This window comes from Lynx canadensis, chromosome B4 (genome assembly GCF_007474595.2).
Source record: "Lynx canadensis isolate LIC74 chromosome B4, mLynCan4.pri.v2, whole genome shotgun sequence".
NCBI classification, from domain to species: domain Eukaryota; kingdom Metazoa; phylum Chordata; class Mammalia; order Carnivora; family Felidae; genus Lynx; species Lynx canadensis.
In genome coordinates, this window is record NC_044309.1 from 113,310,102 (window position 1) to 113,329,277 (window position 19,176).

Genomic DNA, 19,176 nt, shown 5'->3' on the forward strand with positions numbered 1-19,176 from the left:
GCAGAATGGGGGTTTGAACAGCGTAGCCTTTGAGGGCTAGGGTGACCCTAGCTGCAGTCTGCAGGCGGGTTACATCAGGTACCACTCGTCGCAGATGGTCGACTGTCAGCATGCAGACGTCATCGCCCTCAGCATGCTCCTGCCCCTCCTACATCCTAATACGGTCTCGCCCCGGAGAGTAAAGAGTGCATCTGGATCACGCGTAACCTGCAATGCCCATGGGACTGTGGTTTGGGACTCTGTCTCACTGCCTATCAAAGCAGGAAAAGGGTTGAGACCCATTGTTCGTGTTCTTAATTTGAAATCCTACTGGCCAAACTTGAGCTTGGTGGCCAAACTAATGCCAGAACACAATGAAGTCCACATGAAGCCAAGTCTCGCCTGGGCGCGGCAGCAACGAAGCAATATCTATAATCCCTCCTTCACACCAGGGCAGCCGCAACCTACCACTGGTGCTCCACACCACTGTCTTGGGGCCAAGGTCAAAACGGGCATTCCATCTGGGTCTAAGTTTAAAAATGGGATTTTAACATCACCCTTCCGTTCTGTAATGCGCCGCTCCGTTGGCTACTTTGTCCCTTCCGACTGTTGGGAGTTTTGGTTCTCCACCACCGGGTGGCTAGGGCCTTGCGGTTTGCCAGTTTCCGACAAGAAGAGAGACCTCACTTCTGATGAGAGGCTGTGGCACCGTAGGCGATCCCGAACCCTGGGGGATTTGCGACGCTTCCGAGAGAGCCACCCTCCTGGCTCACCAGTTCTGCCAGGTGTGCCCTTCTAAAGCAAAAGGATAAGGTTGGGGGCACCTGGGTGGCTCAGCTGGTTAAGCTTTGGACCTTGGATTTCGGCTCAGGTCATGGTCTCACTGCTTCGTGAGTTCGAGCCTGCGTGGAGCCTGGAGTTGGGCTCTGTGCTGAGCGCGGAGCCTGCTTGGGATTCTCTCTCTCCCTCTCTCTCTCCCCCTCCCCCTACTCATGCACTCTCTCCCTCTCTCAATCTCTCTCTCTCAAAATAAATAAAATAACTTAAAAGAAAAAAAGATAAGGTTTTAAATGTTATTTACCTAGGGGACATACTTTTCCGGTGTGATGACAGTGGAAAAGGAAATATACATATGTGTTTTTCTTTCTCTGTAACTTTCTTTTATCAAAATCAGTGCCCAGGCATCAGAAGAAACCATATTTTAAATTTTTTTTTTCAACGTTTATTTATTTTTGGGACAGAGAGAGACAGAGCATGAACGGGTGAGGGGCAGAGAGAGAGGGAGACACAGAATCGGAAACAGGTTCCAGGCTCTGAGCCATCAGCCCAGAGCCCGACGCGGGGCTCGAACTCACGGACCGCGAGATCGTGACCTGGCTGAAGTCGGACGCTTAACCGACTGCGCCACCCAGGTGCCCCTGAAACCATATTTTAAAATGTTTTTAAAGTGGATCGGCATAGTTCTTTCCCTGCACTAATTTAAGGGCATGCATAGACATAGACGTAATACTCAAATGTACCCATATATATGCAGATTTCCTTTTTCACCATTTCTTAAATTTTACTCTCTCTTCTTTCCAGTGCTAAATCTACCCATTCCACTCTCCCAGCAAACACATATGTAACCCACCCACTCACCCACCCACACATGAACACAAGTCTTGAGTTTTGTTCCCCTGAAATAAATTTCTAGTGAAATGAAAATTTTCACAGAAAAAAAAAAAGCTATATTAAGCCAGAGTTGTACCCAAGATACTGAAATATATTTTTACCCTAATAATACCCTAAAACCTCTTAACTATGAAAAAGTCAACTAATAACTCCATTTCAATTAGCCTTATCAGAACTTTAATTATTGCCTAACACAGTGTTACATCAAATGACTAAGTTTAAAAATAAGCTTGTCCAACCACACATTTAGATGTTTTTATTTTATTCTACACAGTAGAGTGTTTTCCTATCTAAGTTGACAAGTTCAGTGTGAGTAGGAGGAAGGAAGAAAAACAAAGGGACGCTCATTAAGAAATGAAAGCAGGACTTTCCTCCTGAAAACGGAAGGGCAAAAACACACCTTTCAGGGCCAGAGGATCACAGCCAGCATCCTGGTAACAGAATGAACTTTAATCCACACAGAAGAATCTGAGAAATCTTCTGGGAGAAATGCCACAGATTATTGCCATAAATATTATTAGCAGACTCACAAGGCTATAATCATGATCTGTATCCGTGATACCCAGTTTCAAATTAACATGGTTATTTTACTTGTGTTCCCAAATTTAACATTAGGGAATTCGGGCTGTGGGCCTATCATCATTAGGGCCTATCATCACTATATGTATCTCCTCACAGTCTCGCCCTGCCAATTTTAGTCAAATGGCCAGGATTATCTGGCTAATTGGGGGAGCTTTGAGAGGGACTCTTTCTTAAACCCAGAAACTGAGATTTCTGCTTCCTTTTTAGTTTTGCTTGGTTGGACTCTCAGATGATGGAGAATCATAGCTGAGTGATCCGGACTCAACCTTGAAATGCCAAAAGTCCTCATCAAAGTTTTACAGAGCCAAAGGAAGGCTACCCAAACTGGATACAGCAAGCTTCAAACAGTTTGGAAGGGGATAGTCTTACTCCTGGGGCTGGGAGCATGGATGAGGTAGAATCCACAATGAAATTTATTTGAGAAAGCACATTTTCATTCAGTTTTGAGAAGGCAAGTGGAACCAGAGAAATCTCCATTTCATATCCTAACACCAGGACATTTACCTGCCAGCACCTTCAAAAGAGCAAGTATTCCATGAGTTTTGAGCAAATGTATGATGATGGCAATATTACCCTTGTTCTTCTCTCATTTCCTCCATAAAACGAAAGGCCATGGGCTTTACATGATAACCAGACTTGGTACTACGATCTCAGGTTCTGTAAGGAATAGGCATTTTGGATAACTGAATTTTCCAGGTATCCGAACGTCGGCAAGAATACCCTTTCTGTTTTCAATGCTGTCCATCAGCTTGTCTAGCTATACATCAGAACAAAATACTGAGCATCTACATTGTAGATAGGACATCTACATTGCCCAAAACACTGGGCCCCTACCATACCCAACACCAATTCTCATGTCTCATTTCACAACACGGCACCTACATTGTAGATAGAGTTTAAAGAAATCAGATTTTTTTTTTAAATTCAGGTCTTCTTATCAGTCTATTTAATATGATTGGCAATTCCCTCTAAAATGAAGAGGAGAAAAAAAAAAAAAAAAAAAATATATATATATATATATATATATATCCAGCTGGGTTTTCTGGTCTGCTGATTCCAAAGGCATACAATAACCAGGAGAGGAAGTAAGGAGTGGTCAGGAAAACAACTGCCAGGAACCAGGTCTGTTGACATTATAATAGAGTCCAAGAAGGCCAAATTACAATTATGTATTTGGGGAGAAAGGAGCCTGGAAGGATTTGGGAATTCATTCAATTGTTTGAATGGAATGTTCTTTTCCAAGATATCTCCGAGGCCGTTTCTCTGGTCTCCTTCAAGTTTCCGCTCAAATACCACCTTATCAATGAGGCCTTCCTTATTTTACTTAAAATAGCAACCTGTGCCCCCCCCCCCCCACGGCTCCCTATCACACCTTTCTGCTGGGCCCACGCAGTGTTACACAACTGGTACGATGTTCACGGCAACAAGAGAGCAGCTCTGCTCCTTACCACTATCACCATCTGATCTTCTACCTCCTTCCATCTGATCTACCATCGTCTCCCGGCTAGTTCTCCCCCGCTCTCTGGGGAGAGTACGCATTTTTGTCTGGTTCACAGCTGTATCTGCAGGTGCCTAGAACAATGCTGGGCATAGAGCAGATACTCAGCAAAGACTTACAGACACACAGATTAACTAATTTTAGCATCTGCTGAAGCTCTGCTCTAAGAGTTCCAGACTTTAAGGTCTTCCCATCTAATGGGGAAATAAGACACAAATGCAAACAATTGCAATACAATGGGATCAGAAAGCAGTGCACTGGGATGCAATACTAGGGGCTGGTGCTTGACCTAGGACAAACCTGGATTCTAGCCTCGAATGTTCCCATTGCCCTGTGACCTTGGGCAAGCTGTAACACCCACATACCACATTTCTTTGACTCAGAGATGACTAGAGTACCAAAGGTTTACTCTTACAGGTTTGTGATGAGGAGGGGATGCTCACAAGTGCTGAGATTCCGAAATCTACAGGAAGTGCCTGCAGCAGCGGGTCGGAACTTTATAGAAGCAGAGCAGCCGATCAGCAGAGCAGGGTGGCTAAGGCTGTCTGGTGCTACTGGGAAAGCTAATCAGTAAGAGGGCAGAGGCTGAACTAAATAAAATCCTTTCCAACATGCATGTAATGAAGTGCCATATTGAATTTTCCTGTGCTTAATGCATGAAACTTTTTTAAAACGAGGAATGAATCTACTAGGAAAATGAATAGGCTGGAGGAGGAAAATGAATAGACTGGAGGAGGGGTTTCTCCGACTGGAAATGGGTTATTGACAAATCTCCGGTAACCAAATCTGGCTTTAGCTTTCCTTACATCTCCACTGAGTTGCCATCCTTTCGTAATTGGAGCGTAAGCAGGAAAAGTCCAACTGGTATTGAAATATTAGGTATTATTGTCACTCATCACCATCCCCACCACAACCCACCACTGCTTTGGCAACAGAGGCTTTGTTAAACAGAACATATTGTCCTTCTCCGAAGAAGAGTTAATTTAAGATCTGGTTCCAAATCGGAACACTTAATCTACAGGGAAAATAAAAAGTAAATCCCCTTTTTAATCACTGGTGAATTTCTTCCCTTCCCTCTCTCTCAGTAGATCTCAAACTATTAACAGTCTCTTTAGGACAAATCTTCCCACCCCTGCATTCAATAATCTTTAAAGACAGTGGCACACAGCGGGTTCAGTCAATTTCACAACTGATTGTGCTGTAACTTAGGTGAATATTCTAATTGCTCTTTGGCAACTGGAGTCGAGAATTTTGAGATGGGAGAAAGTGTTCAAGGCTAGCTAGAACTCAGCTATATATACAGGTTTAACACTTGTCTCTTAGCTACAAGATCTACGACAGTGGCATAACCAGGCTAAATGAAACAAGGGGGAGCATTATATAAATTTTGCATCATCACAATCTTTTTCAATTGATCACGATTCTAGAGTTCTGGCCTAATAACAAACACCAAGCACTCCTTAGTAAGCTTGTGAGTCAGTGATAGGGATATGACTCACATTTTACTACTCACTCTAAAAGACTAAAAGCCATAGCAAATTAGGCAGGGATGTACATTATTAGTAACCACTAAATCATAACTAGTTGAAAGGCAACGGTTTCTTCTGGTGACAATTTGCTTCATGTTTAAAGTAACCATGGGGCGCCTGGGTGGCGCAGTCGGTTAAGCGTCCGACTTCAGCCAGGTCACGATCTCGCGGTCCGTGAGTTCGAGCCCCGCGTCGGGCTCTGGGCTGATGGCTCAGAGCCTGGAGCCTGTTTCCGATTCTGTGTCTCCCTCTCTCTCTGCCCCTCGCCCGTTCATGCTCTGTCTCTCTCTGTCCCAAAAATAAATAAACGTTGAAAAGAAAAAAAAAAAAAAAAAATTTAAAGTAACCATTACCGCATGTTTAGGGAGCAAAAATAAAGTAGTAAGAAGAGGAGAGGGAAAACAACTCATTTCTACTTTGAGGCCTGGCTCCCCAAACATATTTCTTAACCAAATCTTAACTGTCCCCAAAGGGAATTTTCTGGGGTGGTAAAAATGTTCTATCTCTTGATTGGGGTGTGGATTTCATAGGTGTGCAAAATCCACTTAATTCTATACATTTAGTTGTATTACATTTTTACAGCAATTTAAAGAAAAAAGATTTAGGTGGCCCACACCTTGAAAGCTACGTCTAGGAGTTACTTCCACTAGAAATGTAAACTCACAATTAAACTGTTTTTTTTTTTAATTCTATTTAATAAACACTGCAAAAACGGGAAGTGCTATAACAACAGTAACAACAAACCGTGGACAATAATCAAAGATATGTTTGAATTTCAATTGTTCTATTTCATACACCATGAAAGTGCCTCTAATCTAGCAGCTTACGCTAAAAACCAACTTTCTGTGCTAAACCTTTAGAACATGAAAGTCATTACTGTTTGTACCAAAACAAATCATAGCAATCCAGCTATTCTGAAGAAAACACTCTTGAGTTCGGTTTGGGTTCCTTTTGGACTGCAAAAGGTATTCTAACTCCTTGACACGTTTACTAGAAAGTAGATACGTTGCTGGTTGAGCGGCCTTTATTCAAAGAAATAATACTTTAACATGGCCTGTAAAAGCGAGGAGACTGTTCCAGTTGCTGACAGTCTGGGTTTAATTAGTAACTGCACTCTGTTTTACTCTCAAGGGTCACAGTTCAGCCGATAAACTTATCGACCAAATTACATGGTCGCTCTCTACCTACGAAGCCCCACGTGATGTGGCCTCCCTTCCTTAATTCTCCTCCACTCCACTCATCCTGGCCTCTCTCAATCCTTCCCAAGCACCGTTCGCTCTCCTGCCAGACTTTGTACGCTGTCCCCTGTCCTGCCTTCTTCACGCAAATCCCCACATACCCTACAGACGCAGCTCAGGCAGAGATCCAACATGGTGGGGGACCTGAAGTTCCCTCATCCCTCAAACACAGCAGTCTTGAGGACAGAGGACTTTGAATTCCAAGAGTCCGGCTGCAGAGTGACAGAGATGTCTCCAGGGGCCCAAGGGGACAACCTGGTGGGTCAATGGGCTACTTCAACAAACAAATCAAAGCAAACCTGGTGGAGGGTCCAAAACATCGCTAGGAGTAGGGGGATAAAGCAACCAGAGTCCCAACAACCGAGAGCACATAACGCACTCCAAAGAACACCTCCTGAAGGGCCAGGCCCTGGACAGAGTATGACCCTCCTTTAACATAGCAGTGCTCACAGGTGCAGAGCACGCAACAAGCTTTTAAAACACACAAGGGACAGAAAACCAGCCAAAAGGACGAAACGGAAGACTTCTCCTCGAAAGAAATTCCAGGAAGAAATGACAGCTAAAGAATTGCTCAAAACAGACACAAACAATACAACTGAACAAGAATTTAGACTAATAGTCAATAAGATTAATCGCTGGGCTTGAGAAAGGCATAGAAGACAGCAGAGAACCTATTGCTGTGGAGATGAAGGAACTAAAACATAGTCATGACGAATTAAGAAACGCTGTAGATGAGGTGCAACGTAAACCAGATGCGGTGACAGCGAGGACTGATGAGGCAGAGGGGAGAATAAGTGAAAAAGAAGATAAAATTGCGGAAAAAGACGAAACTGAGAAAAAGAGAGATAAAAAACAAATCGTACTGACACAGCTCGGTTCATGTCTTCCTCTGGGAAGAATGAAGGCAGGCATTGTGTCCATCACTGCGGTTGGGACACCCCACTTCACCTCTTCCTTCCCTTAGTAGATTCCAGTGTTTCTATTTGTTTGGGGACTTCTCTCTGCTGCTAGGCTCGAAGCCCCTTGAAGGCAGACGCGATGACTATTTGTGAGTCCTTGGGATAGTACATGGCACACAGAGGGACTCAATGAGTATTTAATGAATGTGGTAGATACGGGACAAAACGGTCATATTCTAACCATCAGAAAGGACCCAGGAGGCGTGCCTGGGTAGCTCAGTTGTTTGAGGGTCCAAGTCTTGGTTTCAACTCAGGTCGTGCCCTCAGGGCTGTTAAGATCAATGCCCCCCCCCCCCCCCCCCCCCCGTCAGGCCCTGTGCTGACAACGCGGAGCTGGCTTGGGATTCTCTTTCCTCCCCTCCATCTCTCTCAAAAATAAATGAACATTAAAAAAAAAAAAAAAAAAAAAGGAAGGATCCCAAGAGGGATCCCTTGGACAGGGGAATGGGGGAAATGCAAAAAGCTGAAAGTTAGGAGAAGAGAGCCTGTGTGTGACGCTTCACTATTACATAAGGCCCCACCTCTAACCCTATGACCGGAACTACCCTCTCTCAGGGGATAACTGTTCTAACAACCCTGACTGGCCACCTTAACCCTGTTTTAATTAATTCCAAACTCTTGTTCTTCCGTCACCATCTTAAACACTGTAGGAACACCTTGACTAATTTTTAAGGCTACCCACAACTCCAAGCAGGCCTGAAGCTCACAGGGGCAGTAAAATGCAAGACTTCTGAAGGGGCCAAAGGAACTTTGCCTGGAAGTCTCTTGAGGTTCTTTTAAGAATAGGGCTCTTTGTTTCCTATACTATTGCAAAATAAATCAGCAAGCCATTTGGCTGGCTGAGTACCTACTTCATTGAGGCACACAGTCATGCTATACAACCCAGCAGCAAGCTCCTCAATGAAGGTTATCTTCGCCAGAGAAAGGGACCGGGGTTTAAACTAAAAAGAACGCGTGGTCGCTGGTTCACTCGTGACTGACTAGAACAAGCCGATGACGTTATCAGTGATTCAAGCAAACGTTGCATCCGGTTACACCACAAGAAGCAACTCAAACCCAAACTGGTCACTTACAAAAAGGCTGCTTTTCCTGGGAGTGGAGGAAGTACTCACAGCACTCTAGGTTAAGAAGGGATTGAGAGCCAGCGAGTTCTGTTTGGAAAAAACCACAAAAGCATGGCCAGATACAAATGGCTCGAAGGGCGGCAAACCCTGGGAAAAGTCAACTTACTTCTTAAGGCGAGGAGGTACAACACTCAAACACGATAACGCCCTCAAGCAGGCACTGTGCGGGGCTGCCTGGCTAGACACATTTGGTAGTGTGGCGGCATCTCTCACTTGAAGGTGTTCAACAGACAAAAGATCCGAAGGAGTCCTCCTTTTCTGTCCTCTACTGGGAAAATAGCTCTGAAAAGCACAATGTTAAGGACCCAGCTCAGCAAAGTCTGTGAAATAAATACGCTCAACACCTGGGTTATCTGTATTTTCACTTTTAAAAAGGACTTCCTTTTTCTTCCCGTATCATTTCAAAATCACAAGTACATTTCTCACAGCTATTGGCCAAAGCGGACTTTCAAGAAACTCCCACCGATCACAGTGACGTCAAATTTTCACGAAACCAAGAAAACCACCTGCTGAATTTGCCTCCATGCTATACTGAAGTATTCGACTCCCCAAAATCCAACCATTCTTTGCTGGATGTTTTCATGTATAACGGACTTATTTTTATCCCATTTTACATACGGAGCGATGGGCTCAGAGAGGCTAATCAAATTGCCCAAAGTCACAAAGTAGTAGCTGGTACAGGCCTGCATTCCAACCCATTCCTCTGAGTCCATGACTAGTATTCTTTATAATAAGTCCCAAATGCCTCCTGAAGAAAGAAGCCTGGTTTTAAGACAGTTTTTTTTTTGCCTTCTGAGCATGGAAAGCGATGAGGTTCCAAAGGCTGAAAATGATGGCTAACCAGCAATGAGAAATGAAAACCTGCATATTGCAACAATGTGAAACACGGTAAATAAATCATACACCTCAATATACCAATAGTTGAAAGTTCAGGTTCTGGGGTCAAAAAGGCCCGAGTTCAAATTATGAATGAGCTGTTTACTAGCCATTTGACTTTGGGGCAAATTACTTAAACTCCCTAAGCCTCAGCTTTCTAACCACAGAACACGAAGATTAAAAAATACTGACCTACCTACCTGTCAACCTCACCCAGTTGTTGAGAGGTCAACGAAGAACGTACATCAGTAATTTGAAGGCTCACCAGTGTAATTTATAGGAAATACAATTCCATTCAGTCTACGGACTCGAGGGGACAAAACTGTTATAAATCAGGACTGGAAGATACATCTATCCTGTTTACAGTGCCATTGTCAAATCTTACCATTTTAGGTTTATGCCCATTTATAGAATCTTATCAAATAAAGTCCAATTTGCAGTCATCTTTCCCTCCTACAAATTTACAGATTGCTCAGAACCAGAGAGAAAAGATACAGGAGACTTCTGGCTAACCCATAAATGCTAAGGCTAATGTAATCACTGGTGTGCAACTACGTGAACTCAGTTCTTTTACAACCATGCATGCAAATAAAGGAAATGTTACAAGAGCCCTAACATTTAAAAAGAAAATTTCTAAAAACATAAAATGTGGATCTCAGCACATAGCAGTATATAGTTTAATATAGAGGAGCACATAGACTTTGAATTGGTAGAACACTTAATTTGGGGTTTCTGTTGGCTGTAAAAAATGTCTTAATTTTATAAATATGGACTTAAGAAGCTAAAATTAGACAAGATAACCTTCTTTGAAGTGCTACCAGTTTCTCATTTGAAGCCGTATCACTTAACATAATAATCACAAGTTATTAAGAGAGCAAACCCTCATCTACCTTAGTGATCTAGAGAAAGTATTTTTGATCAGGCACCCCTATCAATGGAATTTTTAGTACATGCCCAATATATTTGTTTACAAAATGTACCATGTGCTTGTGCAAACTCACATGAAAACACACACAAAAATACTTTAGGAGAATGACATAAAGGTACTTTGGAGATCACCTATTCAGAGAATTATTAAAAGTACATGTGCCCAAAGGTGACCATGTCTTCTATTTATTATGATTTGAAATAATAATTGTTTGATGTGATAGTCTCCAAATACAGGAATGCAGTTAACTCTACTCTCATTTCCTGCCTGGTGATCTCTGTCCTGATGTTAGATGTCTGGCCTACACTTAATCACCCTTCTATCATCAGAAGGGGGGTCACAAACGGCCTTCACAACTAAAAGGCACGAGGAAAGAGGCTTATAATCAAGCAGTTCCTGACAGCTTCAAAAACATTGTCCCTTTATAAAATACCTAGACAAAGGCACTAAGCATTAAATTTGAATGTCTTTAAAAATGCCTATAGGTACAGGCTTTCTTTAAGCTATCCCACTCCCCACCCCCCACCCCCACCCAGCCCAGTTTCCACTTGGTATGAACCATAAACTTCACTACCACTTCGACCTGCATGTTCACAAAGTGAGCGCAGACTCGGTCCCAGGTTCGTGAATTACAGAATCCCTACAGTCGTGCTTCCCAAACTCTCTGCCAAAAGATGGCTGCACAGACCTCTTGATATTCATCAACATCAAAACGATAAACAGCATGCAAAGGTTCCTATGAAAGTCAGAGGTTGAACTCCAAAATGTTCCTTTTAAGATTATTTAACTACGAGGACAGAAAACACTTACAGAATCGAAAATCCTCAACTGGAAGTGAAATTGGCAGCCTTATCATTTTCTATCGTTTGACACTCTGAACAGTATCAAAAGAAACTCGTTAGCTAAGTTAAAACTGTAGTCAAAAAAGCTGGCGTCAATTATATTCCATAAATTGTTGAGGAAATGGTGGCAATCCTATTAATACAACCTAAGGCTTACTTGTTTAGGAGCACCTTAAAACTACAAAGTTTAACATCTTGTTTAACAATGTTTCTTCACTTTAGGCTATTCTCAGAAAAAAAAGCAAGAAAACATACATATATATATATATATATATATATATATATATATATATATATAGCCAGAAACTATAAATCACATATAAATTCCTCTGGCCTTTTTGCAGTAATATAAATGACTTCAGGACTCATTTAAGCAGCTTAGTTTGCTTAGTAGTACAAACTATTTCACTACAAGTTTTTCACCCTGTTATGTTCCAAACATAAAAAATACTGTTATATTTTAGCAGTAGCCACATACGCAGACTGAGATGAAATTAAACTCTGCAGTCCCTGTACTTTCAGACAAATAAGAAATACGTTGTTTCAGACAATCCAAAATAAAACTATTGATAACTTCTCCCCATAGCTTATCAATAGCATCTCATCACATTAGCTGAAATAGGGGTGCAAAGGAGAGAGGTATGATTTTCAATATACAATACACTTTTAATCTTTAGTTCTTAAAGATCATAATAGTCAGGAAGACTGCTTTAACATGACGGCCAATTCCACAATCTGTAACACCCATACAAAACAAAAACTACTTGCGATTTGTGAAGAACGGTGACTTAGGGAAATCATTTATGCAACAGTACCAGAAAGCAATTTTCTAGTGGACTTTCCCGTCTACTACTAATACAAGAAATATTGTAACTCAAGGCTATGGACATGTGATTCCCATCCCAGACTGAAGGGGAGAAAACAGCCACATTATCCTGCACAAACCAGGGTAATCCTTGCTTCAGCATTATAGAGCAAGACAGTACTTACACTTGGAGAAGAGGAGGTAATTTTAAAACTACCTGTTAAAATTCAGAATAGTGGCACCCATAACGATACTGCTAATAATCATGAACTACTCTTGGTGCCAACGGCAGCTAAGGATTTTTGAAAGCAGTCCTCCTTTCTTAACATGACTTAAGGAAGTATCTTCTCACTCAGTGTAAAAGCCTTCTAAATTTTATCAGTATTAAATTTCTTACAAGTACACAGACACAATGACTGCACGTGCAGGTTGGTACACTCCTGCATGTGCATAGAGCAGCACACAAACGTTTTCATCCAAACAGCTAGGCAAAAACAGTCCCCAGAAGCAATGAATGAGAAATTAAAAAGCTCCAGTACCGTAAGCAATTGTCTGGAGAACGTAAGGGTTAAAGTCCCGGGAAACAGCAGGATGCCAGGTCTCAGTGATATTTGCAAGCCTTTTTAAAGAGGAACTTAACAGCTCCTTAAGTGCCAGACATCACCTACATTCTAAAGTGAAATGTTTTTAAGTTCTCTTCCTACCGAATTTCTTTGAAAGTACCGAAAAGTCTGATGTCACCATCTCCAAAAATGATTTTCCAGTTGAGAATCGGTTCTATGACCGAAGTTTCAGGTTAGAATATACTCCTAAACTCTCCGGACACTCTGCCTTAGGGTCCAACGGCTTAGTATGCAAAACCTTACCAAGCACCTGGCTTCAAAGGAGTTACCAGAGATGCAGTTGGCAAACAATGCTAATCAGAACTGGGTGAGACCTGTGGAAGACAACGCTACCGGTTGTATCCTTGTACATTCAAATTTGAAAAACTGGGAGGCTTGTCAAAGAACACGCTGGAAAATAAAACCATAACTGGTAAGGGTATTCCGCGTGCCGTGGTTCTAATGCGAATGACGGGTGAAGTACACAGACATTGTTCGTATTCTAAACACCCGCGTATTCGGCTGTGGATATACTTCTGTGCATCCCCAAATTTGGGACCACTGATTTCAAGTAACCTCAACTGCGGGGTATTTCCAGTGTGATCATGTTTATTACATGCGTATCTCAAAAGCCACTGTTAAGTTAACGGTGTACCGAAAAACTCAACCTTCTCCACTTTCAAAATCCCGTTCAACCAAAGAACTATCAACAAGTTTTTATCACATGGGGTAGTGGAGTAATGTACACTCTGGCAAGGTTTTGTTTAGGTTCTGAGAATTTATCTGAAACAGAAGTCTGAAAATAAGGGATCAAAAACTCACATTTCAACTTTTGAGAATAAAAATTGATAAACGTACCTGTTGTTGAATTCCAGCTTAAGTGATTTTTATGTAAATCTTGCAGCTGATGAAAAGCAAAACACCACCATCTCTGCAGTGATTAGCCTGTTCTTTAAGACTATGGGTCACCTACCCCAGGATTTTCTAATTGAACATGGATTCCATGGGGCAAAATTATTGTTTTTCAAAGGTGGGCCAGAACGGAACATTTATATCTTCACTTCGACAGGGAAGCAATGAGATATAATCCTCTGAGTATCATTTTTGGTAGATGTTACCTTTGTCTCTTATCCTCATTTCGTGAGATTAGCCTGGTAATGTGTCCATGTTTTGACTTTGGAGATTTAAAAAAAAAAAGTTACCCTGTGTTTCCTCTAACACCTAGACATGTACACTCCCATCAAATGTTTTTCAGCGTGACCAGTGTGCAACTGACATTCACATAGCTTATAGAACCTAAGTCTTCTGAGAAACATATTTCTTTGAGCTGAACCTCTATAATCATGACAAGAGATTGATTAAAATGCCAAGATAAGAAACAATTTATTATAGAGAGAAGAAAAATTTCTCATCCAAAATATAGAAATCTGTACAACTTTGCCACAATCAATATACATGAACTGTACAAATTTACACCAGTTCATAATTTACCAAATAAAAGATGACTAACAAAGTTCACAAAATAGATGGTGGTTTGTGGAAAAGACTTTTACCCAATTAAGTACAAGGAAAGTTACAAACCAGACCTCCACTTTCTAAAAATAAGAAGTTTACTCAGTCTTAGAAAACTACAAGCTAGCAAATGTACAGAGAGCTGGCTGGTGCTAACACCACAGTTGAGACAGTGTCTTTTTAAGGGTCTTTTTAAAGCCTGTTGCCACGGCAGATTCTGGTCACTTGCTACTCTCAAGGCCAAAAACACAATACAAGGTCTGACCATTTCCCCAGGTCATGCTTACTAGGTTTGTTTTATGTACATTTATACAAATTTAAGTGCTAGGTAAAAGTCTTGTCAAAATTTCCAGTACTACCATGTTTCAAATGTTGAGCTTTCCTAGTCAGCTGCCAAAAAAGTTAACCATTTTCAAGTGTAATAGTGCAAATTTCCTCCGCAAGGTCTACTGCAGAGAAAGGTTCTTTGAAATACAGATTTGCCTTAAAGGGATTGACGGAAAAAATTTAGGTTTAACATCTGGGAGAAACTGAAACCACCCTAGGACTTCACTCCCTAGCAAATAAAGTGATCATTTACTTGGACTCACAGGCTATTAAATCATTGAAAGGTACTGTCCAAACTATGGCACTGTCACTTTAAAAAAAATTTTTTTTTACCACTCTATCTTGTGCCAGATCTTCACAGCTGTGACATGGTTTAAATTCCATAATCCATCCCCAAGAGGAGCCCACCCAAAGCAAAAATCAAATTTATCCATCCATTATAAGATGATCCATCCATAGACTATATCTTAACCTGATACAGTCATCATATTGTAGTTTTTGGAAGGGCTTGTTCTGCCCAAGAGAAGTTCCTCCTTACAGCTGATTCTGCTGTCTACCATTTGCACGCTGCTGCTGTTTTGAGTGCTACCTCCTGCTGGTGAGGCTTCGTACAGCACACAGATGGAGCCATCCTCTCCAATTCTGTAGGACACTTCGTAGGGGTCAACCCAGAGAGTGAGTTCACTTGGGAGAAGCCTGAACAGCTCCTGACTGCTCAGTCCAATCCGCTGTGCCGCCTGTCCAATCAGAGGATCCATTTTATGGTTGATGCGAATACAACGGTAACCTGATCCCTTGCACGGCTTTTCTGGGAACCAGTGATGTTTATAATGTTCTATAGGGGGAAAGAGAGAGAGAGAGAGAGAGAGAGAGAGAGAGAAACAATGCTTAGATCGTTACTGTAAGATCCCGCTATGGCTTCCTCCTTCCGCAGGCTCCTTTGAAAAGTGAAAAATTTAAACTATCAACTTTCAAAAATGCCCAGCACCGCACCGCGGCTGTGCGTGCTTGGGGCTGGGGAAAAGAGCGGGCAGGGTTTTAGAAACACAGTAGTAGGGGACAAAACAATCTCCAGGAACCAACCGGTTGAGCCGCCAAAACAGGAATCCGGCGCGCGGCCTCGGCTGGCCGGGCAGCCGGATGGCACCGGCGGCCAGGCAGGAACCTGTTTACTTTCTCCACCCCACCCCAGCCGCACACAATGGGGTTTATGGCTTTGGAGGAGAAGCGCCACCGGGCTGTTAACCCCGAAGGGAAGAAAAACAAGCAACCCTAACTAAACCAAGCTCTGGGCAGGGCTGCAACTGAACCGGTGACAAATCCGATGATTAATGGTCAGGGGTAGGAGGCGCGGGGCGACGGCACGTCCGTCCCGGGCTGGCCCCGGGGCAGCGGCGCGGTCTCCTAGCCCCGGGCCCGGCCGCCGAGCCCACAACGGTTGGAGGGGGTTGGGGGAGGGGGCGTCGAACTAACCCCAGCCCCGCAGCTCCTTTGTCCCCAAATCCGCGGACGGTCCGAGGACCGCAGCTCCCGCCTCAGTGGCTGTAGTCTCTTTGTTGTGAGCCTGTTCCCTTCTCCCCTCGGTGGGGCAGCCGTGGGGGGAGGGGGAGCCCTCGGCCCAGCCCCCAAACCTTCCCCAGGACCCGCCGTTAGCGGCCGCCAGGCGCGCCTGCCCCGCTCCCGCGGCGGGACCCGAGCGCGGCCGGCCCGGGGCAGTGCCGCGGCTTCCGCGGCCCCGACGGCTCGGCCCGCCTCCCGCCCCGGGTGTGCCGTCCGCGTCCGCCCGGCGCCCCTCGCCCTCCCGCCGCGGCCGGCTCACCTGCCAGCAGCTCCTGCAGGCTCTGGCTGAAGGTCTGCAGCTGTCGCTCGCTCGTGAGCCCCTTGGTGCGGAGGAACTTGGAGATGAAGGACACGGCGGCGGCGATCTCGCCTATCATGGTGGCGGCCCGGGTGTAGAAGGGATGCATGGGGGCGGCGGTTGGGGGCGGCCCGGGGCGGCCGGGGCTCGGCGGCGCGGCCCCGACGACGGAGCGGCCACCCCGGGCTCCCTCGCAGGTCAGAGGGCTGAGAGGAAGAGAGGGCGGGAGGGGCGGACAGCTACTTTTTTTCTCCTTTATAGTAAAAAAGTTATTTTCACGACAGGAGGCGGCAGGCGAGAGGAAGAGACGAGCGACGGCGGCCTGGTCACATCGCTCGGACTTCCCCAGCCGCCTCCGCGTCCAGCTCCGCAGCCTCCGAAGATCCTAACAGTTGCATTTCCAGCTCGGAGCGGCGAAGAGATGCAGGAGCCGTGCAGTAGCTTTTATAGCGCGGCGGAAAGGAAGTGGCGTACCTGGAGCATGACGGCCGACTTCAGCCAATCCGGAGATCGCACCATTGTGACGCAGCAGATTCGGAGCCGGAGGGGGCGGGAAAAGGGGGCTAGGGGATGGATGCGGAGACGGGGAAGAGAGGGAGGAGCTGACGTAATCCGCTTGTAAACAAATAAACTCCGGAGCGGCGGCCCGGGACCGGCGGGCTGTGGCCAAGGGACGGAGCCGAGCGAGGGTGCGCGTGTGAAAGCTCCGCCCCCAGTCCTAGCTCCTCCTTCCCGGTTCAGCTACTCCGGGCCCAGCGCCAGCGCATCCTCTGCGAGAGTGAGCTGCTTGGGCTCGCTCGCGGGGAGTCTCAGTGCTGGGCAGATAAAAGCCTTCTTGGCGTCCGCGCGCGCAGATCCGGCTGCAAGTCCGACGTGCCTGTCCCCTCGCGCGCTGGGTGTTTCAATCTCGTCCCCGCTCCTAAGAGGCTGGTTCCCCAAGCGGGAGGTTCTTGCCGAGCAGCGGGGTTCGCGTGCCGGTGCTGAAAGTGTGCGGGGGCGTGCAGCGGGGATACGGAGAAAGTGGAACGAAAGGGCTACTATTGAAGGTCTTTCTGCAGCTCTAGGGAGTCGGGGGGCCGGGGGTCTCCCAGTAGACGTGCTGCCTACGTCAGGGAACCGTTTCAGCTTCACCCTCGGGAGGAGCGGGGGTGTCTTTGTAAAAGTTTAATTGCAAAATAAATAGAAGGTTAGTAAGCCTTTTGTGGTTGCTGTTTCAGTAATTTCAGGAGTCAAACGAGAGAGGAGTGGAGACCTTACTGAATCCAGCGTCGTGCTGATAGGAAAGCCTGTTACTGAAGATAATGTAGTAACGCGGATCCCGTAAAGTTAAGGCTGTACTGGAAACACACATTTGTGTAATGCATTTACACCGTTTATACCTTAACCAAAGATTGTTTTCCTTTTTTTTTTTTTTTTTTTTCTGGTCCAAATAGCTCTCGGGCCCTTGCTCTTTATAAAAACAGAAGAAAATAAAGATTAAATTTGAAGCTTGGGGAAGTATTAGGCTTAGACATTTGAGTTTACTGGAAACCCTACTTGCAAAACTAGAGAAAAAGACTTGTGCTAAGGCTTGAGCCTGCTAAAACGATTAAGCCTAAGAGAGGGTTAACTCTAACTCCAGTAAGGAGGAGAGGGGAAAAAAAAAAAGATGGTGAGTCGGACAGATGGAGAAAGCAAACAAGAGGCAGAAGTTGAACTCTACCAGATGGAAATAAATATCCTGAGTTTAGTTGGTCATCAGTATTGCAAAACACACCACTTTGAGGTGTGTGTGTGTGTGTGTGTGTGTGTGTGTGTGTGTGTGTTTTAAGTACTAGCCAAAGGGTATAGAAATGTAGCAAAAGTAGAACTTGTATAAAGCTGAAGGAGAAAACGTTTTATTGTTTAAATGAAACATGTAAAACTGGGTTTGGAAAAACTGCTAGGTTAGTTTTAAATTCATACACAATAATTAGGTAGTTAAACCAAGCTAAATACTTTAAAGATAGTATTGTTAAAAGCATTAACTTTTGTGAACATCTTTTCTTTGGATAAATGCATCAAAAATAGTGGCTAATAAGGTACATCTGTTCCATTCTAGGACTTTTTGGATAGAACTTTGTTTAAAAATAAACGTCATGGTAATTCACTGAGGACATGAAACCTCTTACTACTCAAAAGGAAATAGGAAAACTGAAGTAAATTCTTTTTGTTTTTAATGTTTATTTATTATTGAGACACAGCATGAAAGGGGGAGGGACAGAGAGAGAGGGAGACACAGGATCCAAAACAGGCTCTGAGCTGTCGCACAGAGCCCGGCTAGGGGCTTGAACTCAGGGACCATGAGATCATGACCTGAGCTGAAGTCAGATGTTTAACCAACTGAGCCACCCAGGTGCCCCTGAGGTAAATGCTTAAAATCACCACAGCCCTAGCACAAGATCTTCTGATAGCTCTCCTAACCCCACCCGCCCTTAATCATCTGCGATGTTCATTTTCCTCACTTTATCAGTCATTCCAGCATTAGATGAGAAATCAAATGAAGCCTGGTCTCCAACTTGGGCTCCTGATAATCTGAGCTTCGGTTGACTCCTCTGCAAAACAAGTAATGAAGTTAACAAAATGCTAGGATTTGAACTCAGACTTGTCTCTCAAGTCCTTGTTCTTTCCACTTTTACTGCCTTCCCAGACAGTGGCTGGACTCCTGAAAACTTTTTAAAGTCAGTTAGGTAGGGTTACCAGAAAGTTAAACTCACCCCCACACTTTTTTAATTGTATGTGTATGTTTCCCACTTTAAATCATTCTTTTAAGAGACAATGGATTTAAGAAATTAGTCGTTGGGGGAATCTAGGGAGAGAACTCAGGG

At 44.2% G+C, this 19,176-nt stretch overlaps 1 protein-coding gene and 1 long non-coding RNA gene across 2 annotated transcripts in view; both read right to left on the reverse strand.

The window, feature by feature from the left end:
* The window catches only part of LOC115519423, a 95,920-nt gene extending 85,027 nt beyond the window's left edge, over positions 1–10,893 (reverse strand). Inside the window, exon 1 of the long non-coding RNA XR_003970508.1 lies at positions 8,687–10,893. This is a non-coding gene — a long non-coding RNA (uncharacterized LOC115519423). The remainder of the gene's footprint in view (positions 1–8,686) is intronic.
* A 3,098-nt stretch (positions 10,894–13,991) lies between these two features.
* On the reverse strand, positions 13,992–16,753 carry BTG1 (BTG anti-proliferation factor 1). The gene is made up of 2 exons (XM_030323370.1): positions 16,292–16,753; positions 13,992–15,307 (listed from the first exon to the last, which is right to left on the reverse strand). The coding sequence occupies exons 1-2, from the start codon at positions 16,437–16,439 to the stop codon at positions 14,940–14,942; spliced, it is 516 nt and encodes a 171-aa protein (XP_030179230.1). The 5' UTR covers positions 16,440–16,753; the 3' UTR covers positions 13,992–14,939.
* Positions 16,754–19,176: the final 2,423 nt, after the last annotated feature.

Coding starts and splice junctions, on each gene's coding strand:
- BTG1 (XM_030323370.1), bottom strand. CDS start 16,439: ATGCATCCCTTCTACACCCGGGCCGCCACCATGATAGGCGAGATCGCC. Junction 15,308..16,291: donor CCTGCAGGAGCTGCTGGCAG/GTGAGCCGGCCG, acceptor TTCCCCCTATAG/AACATTATAAACATCACTGG.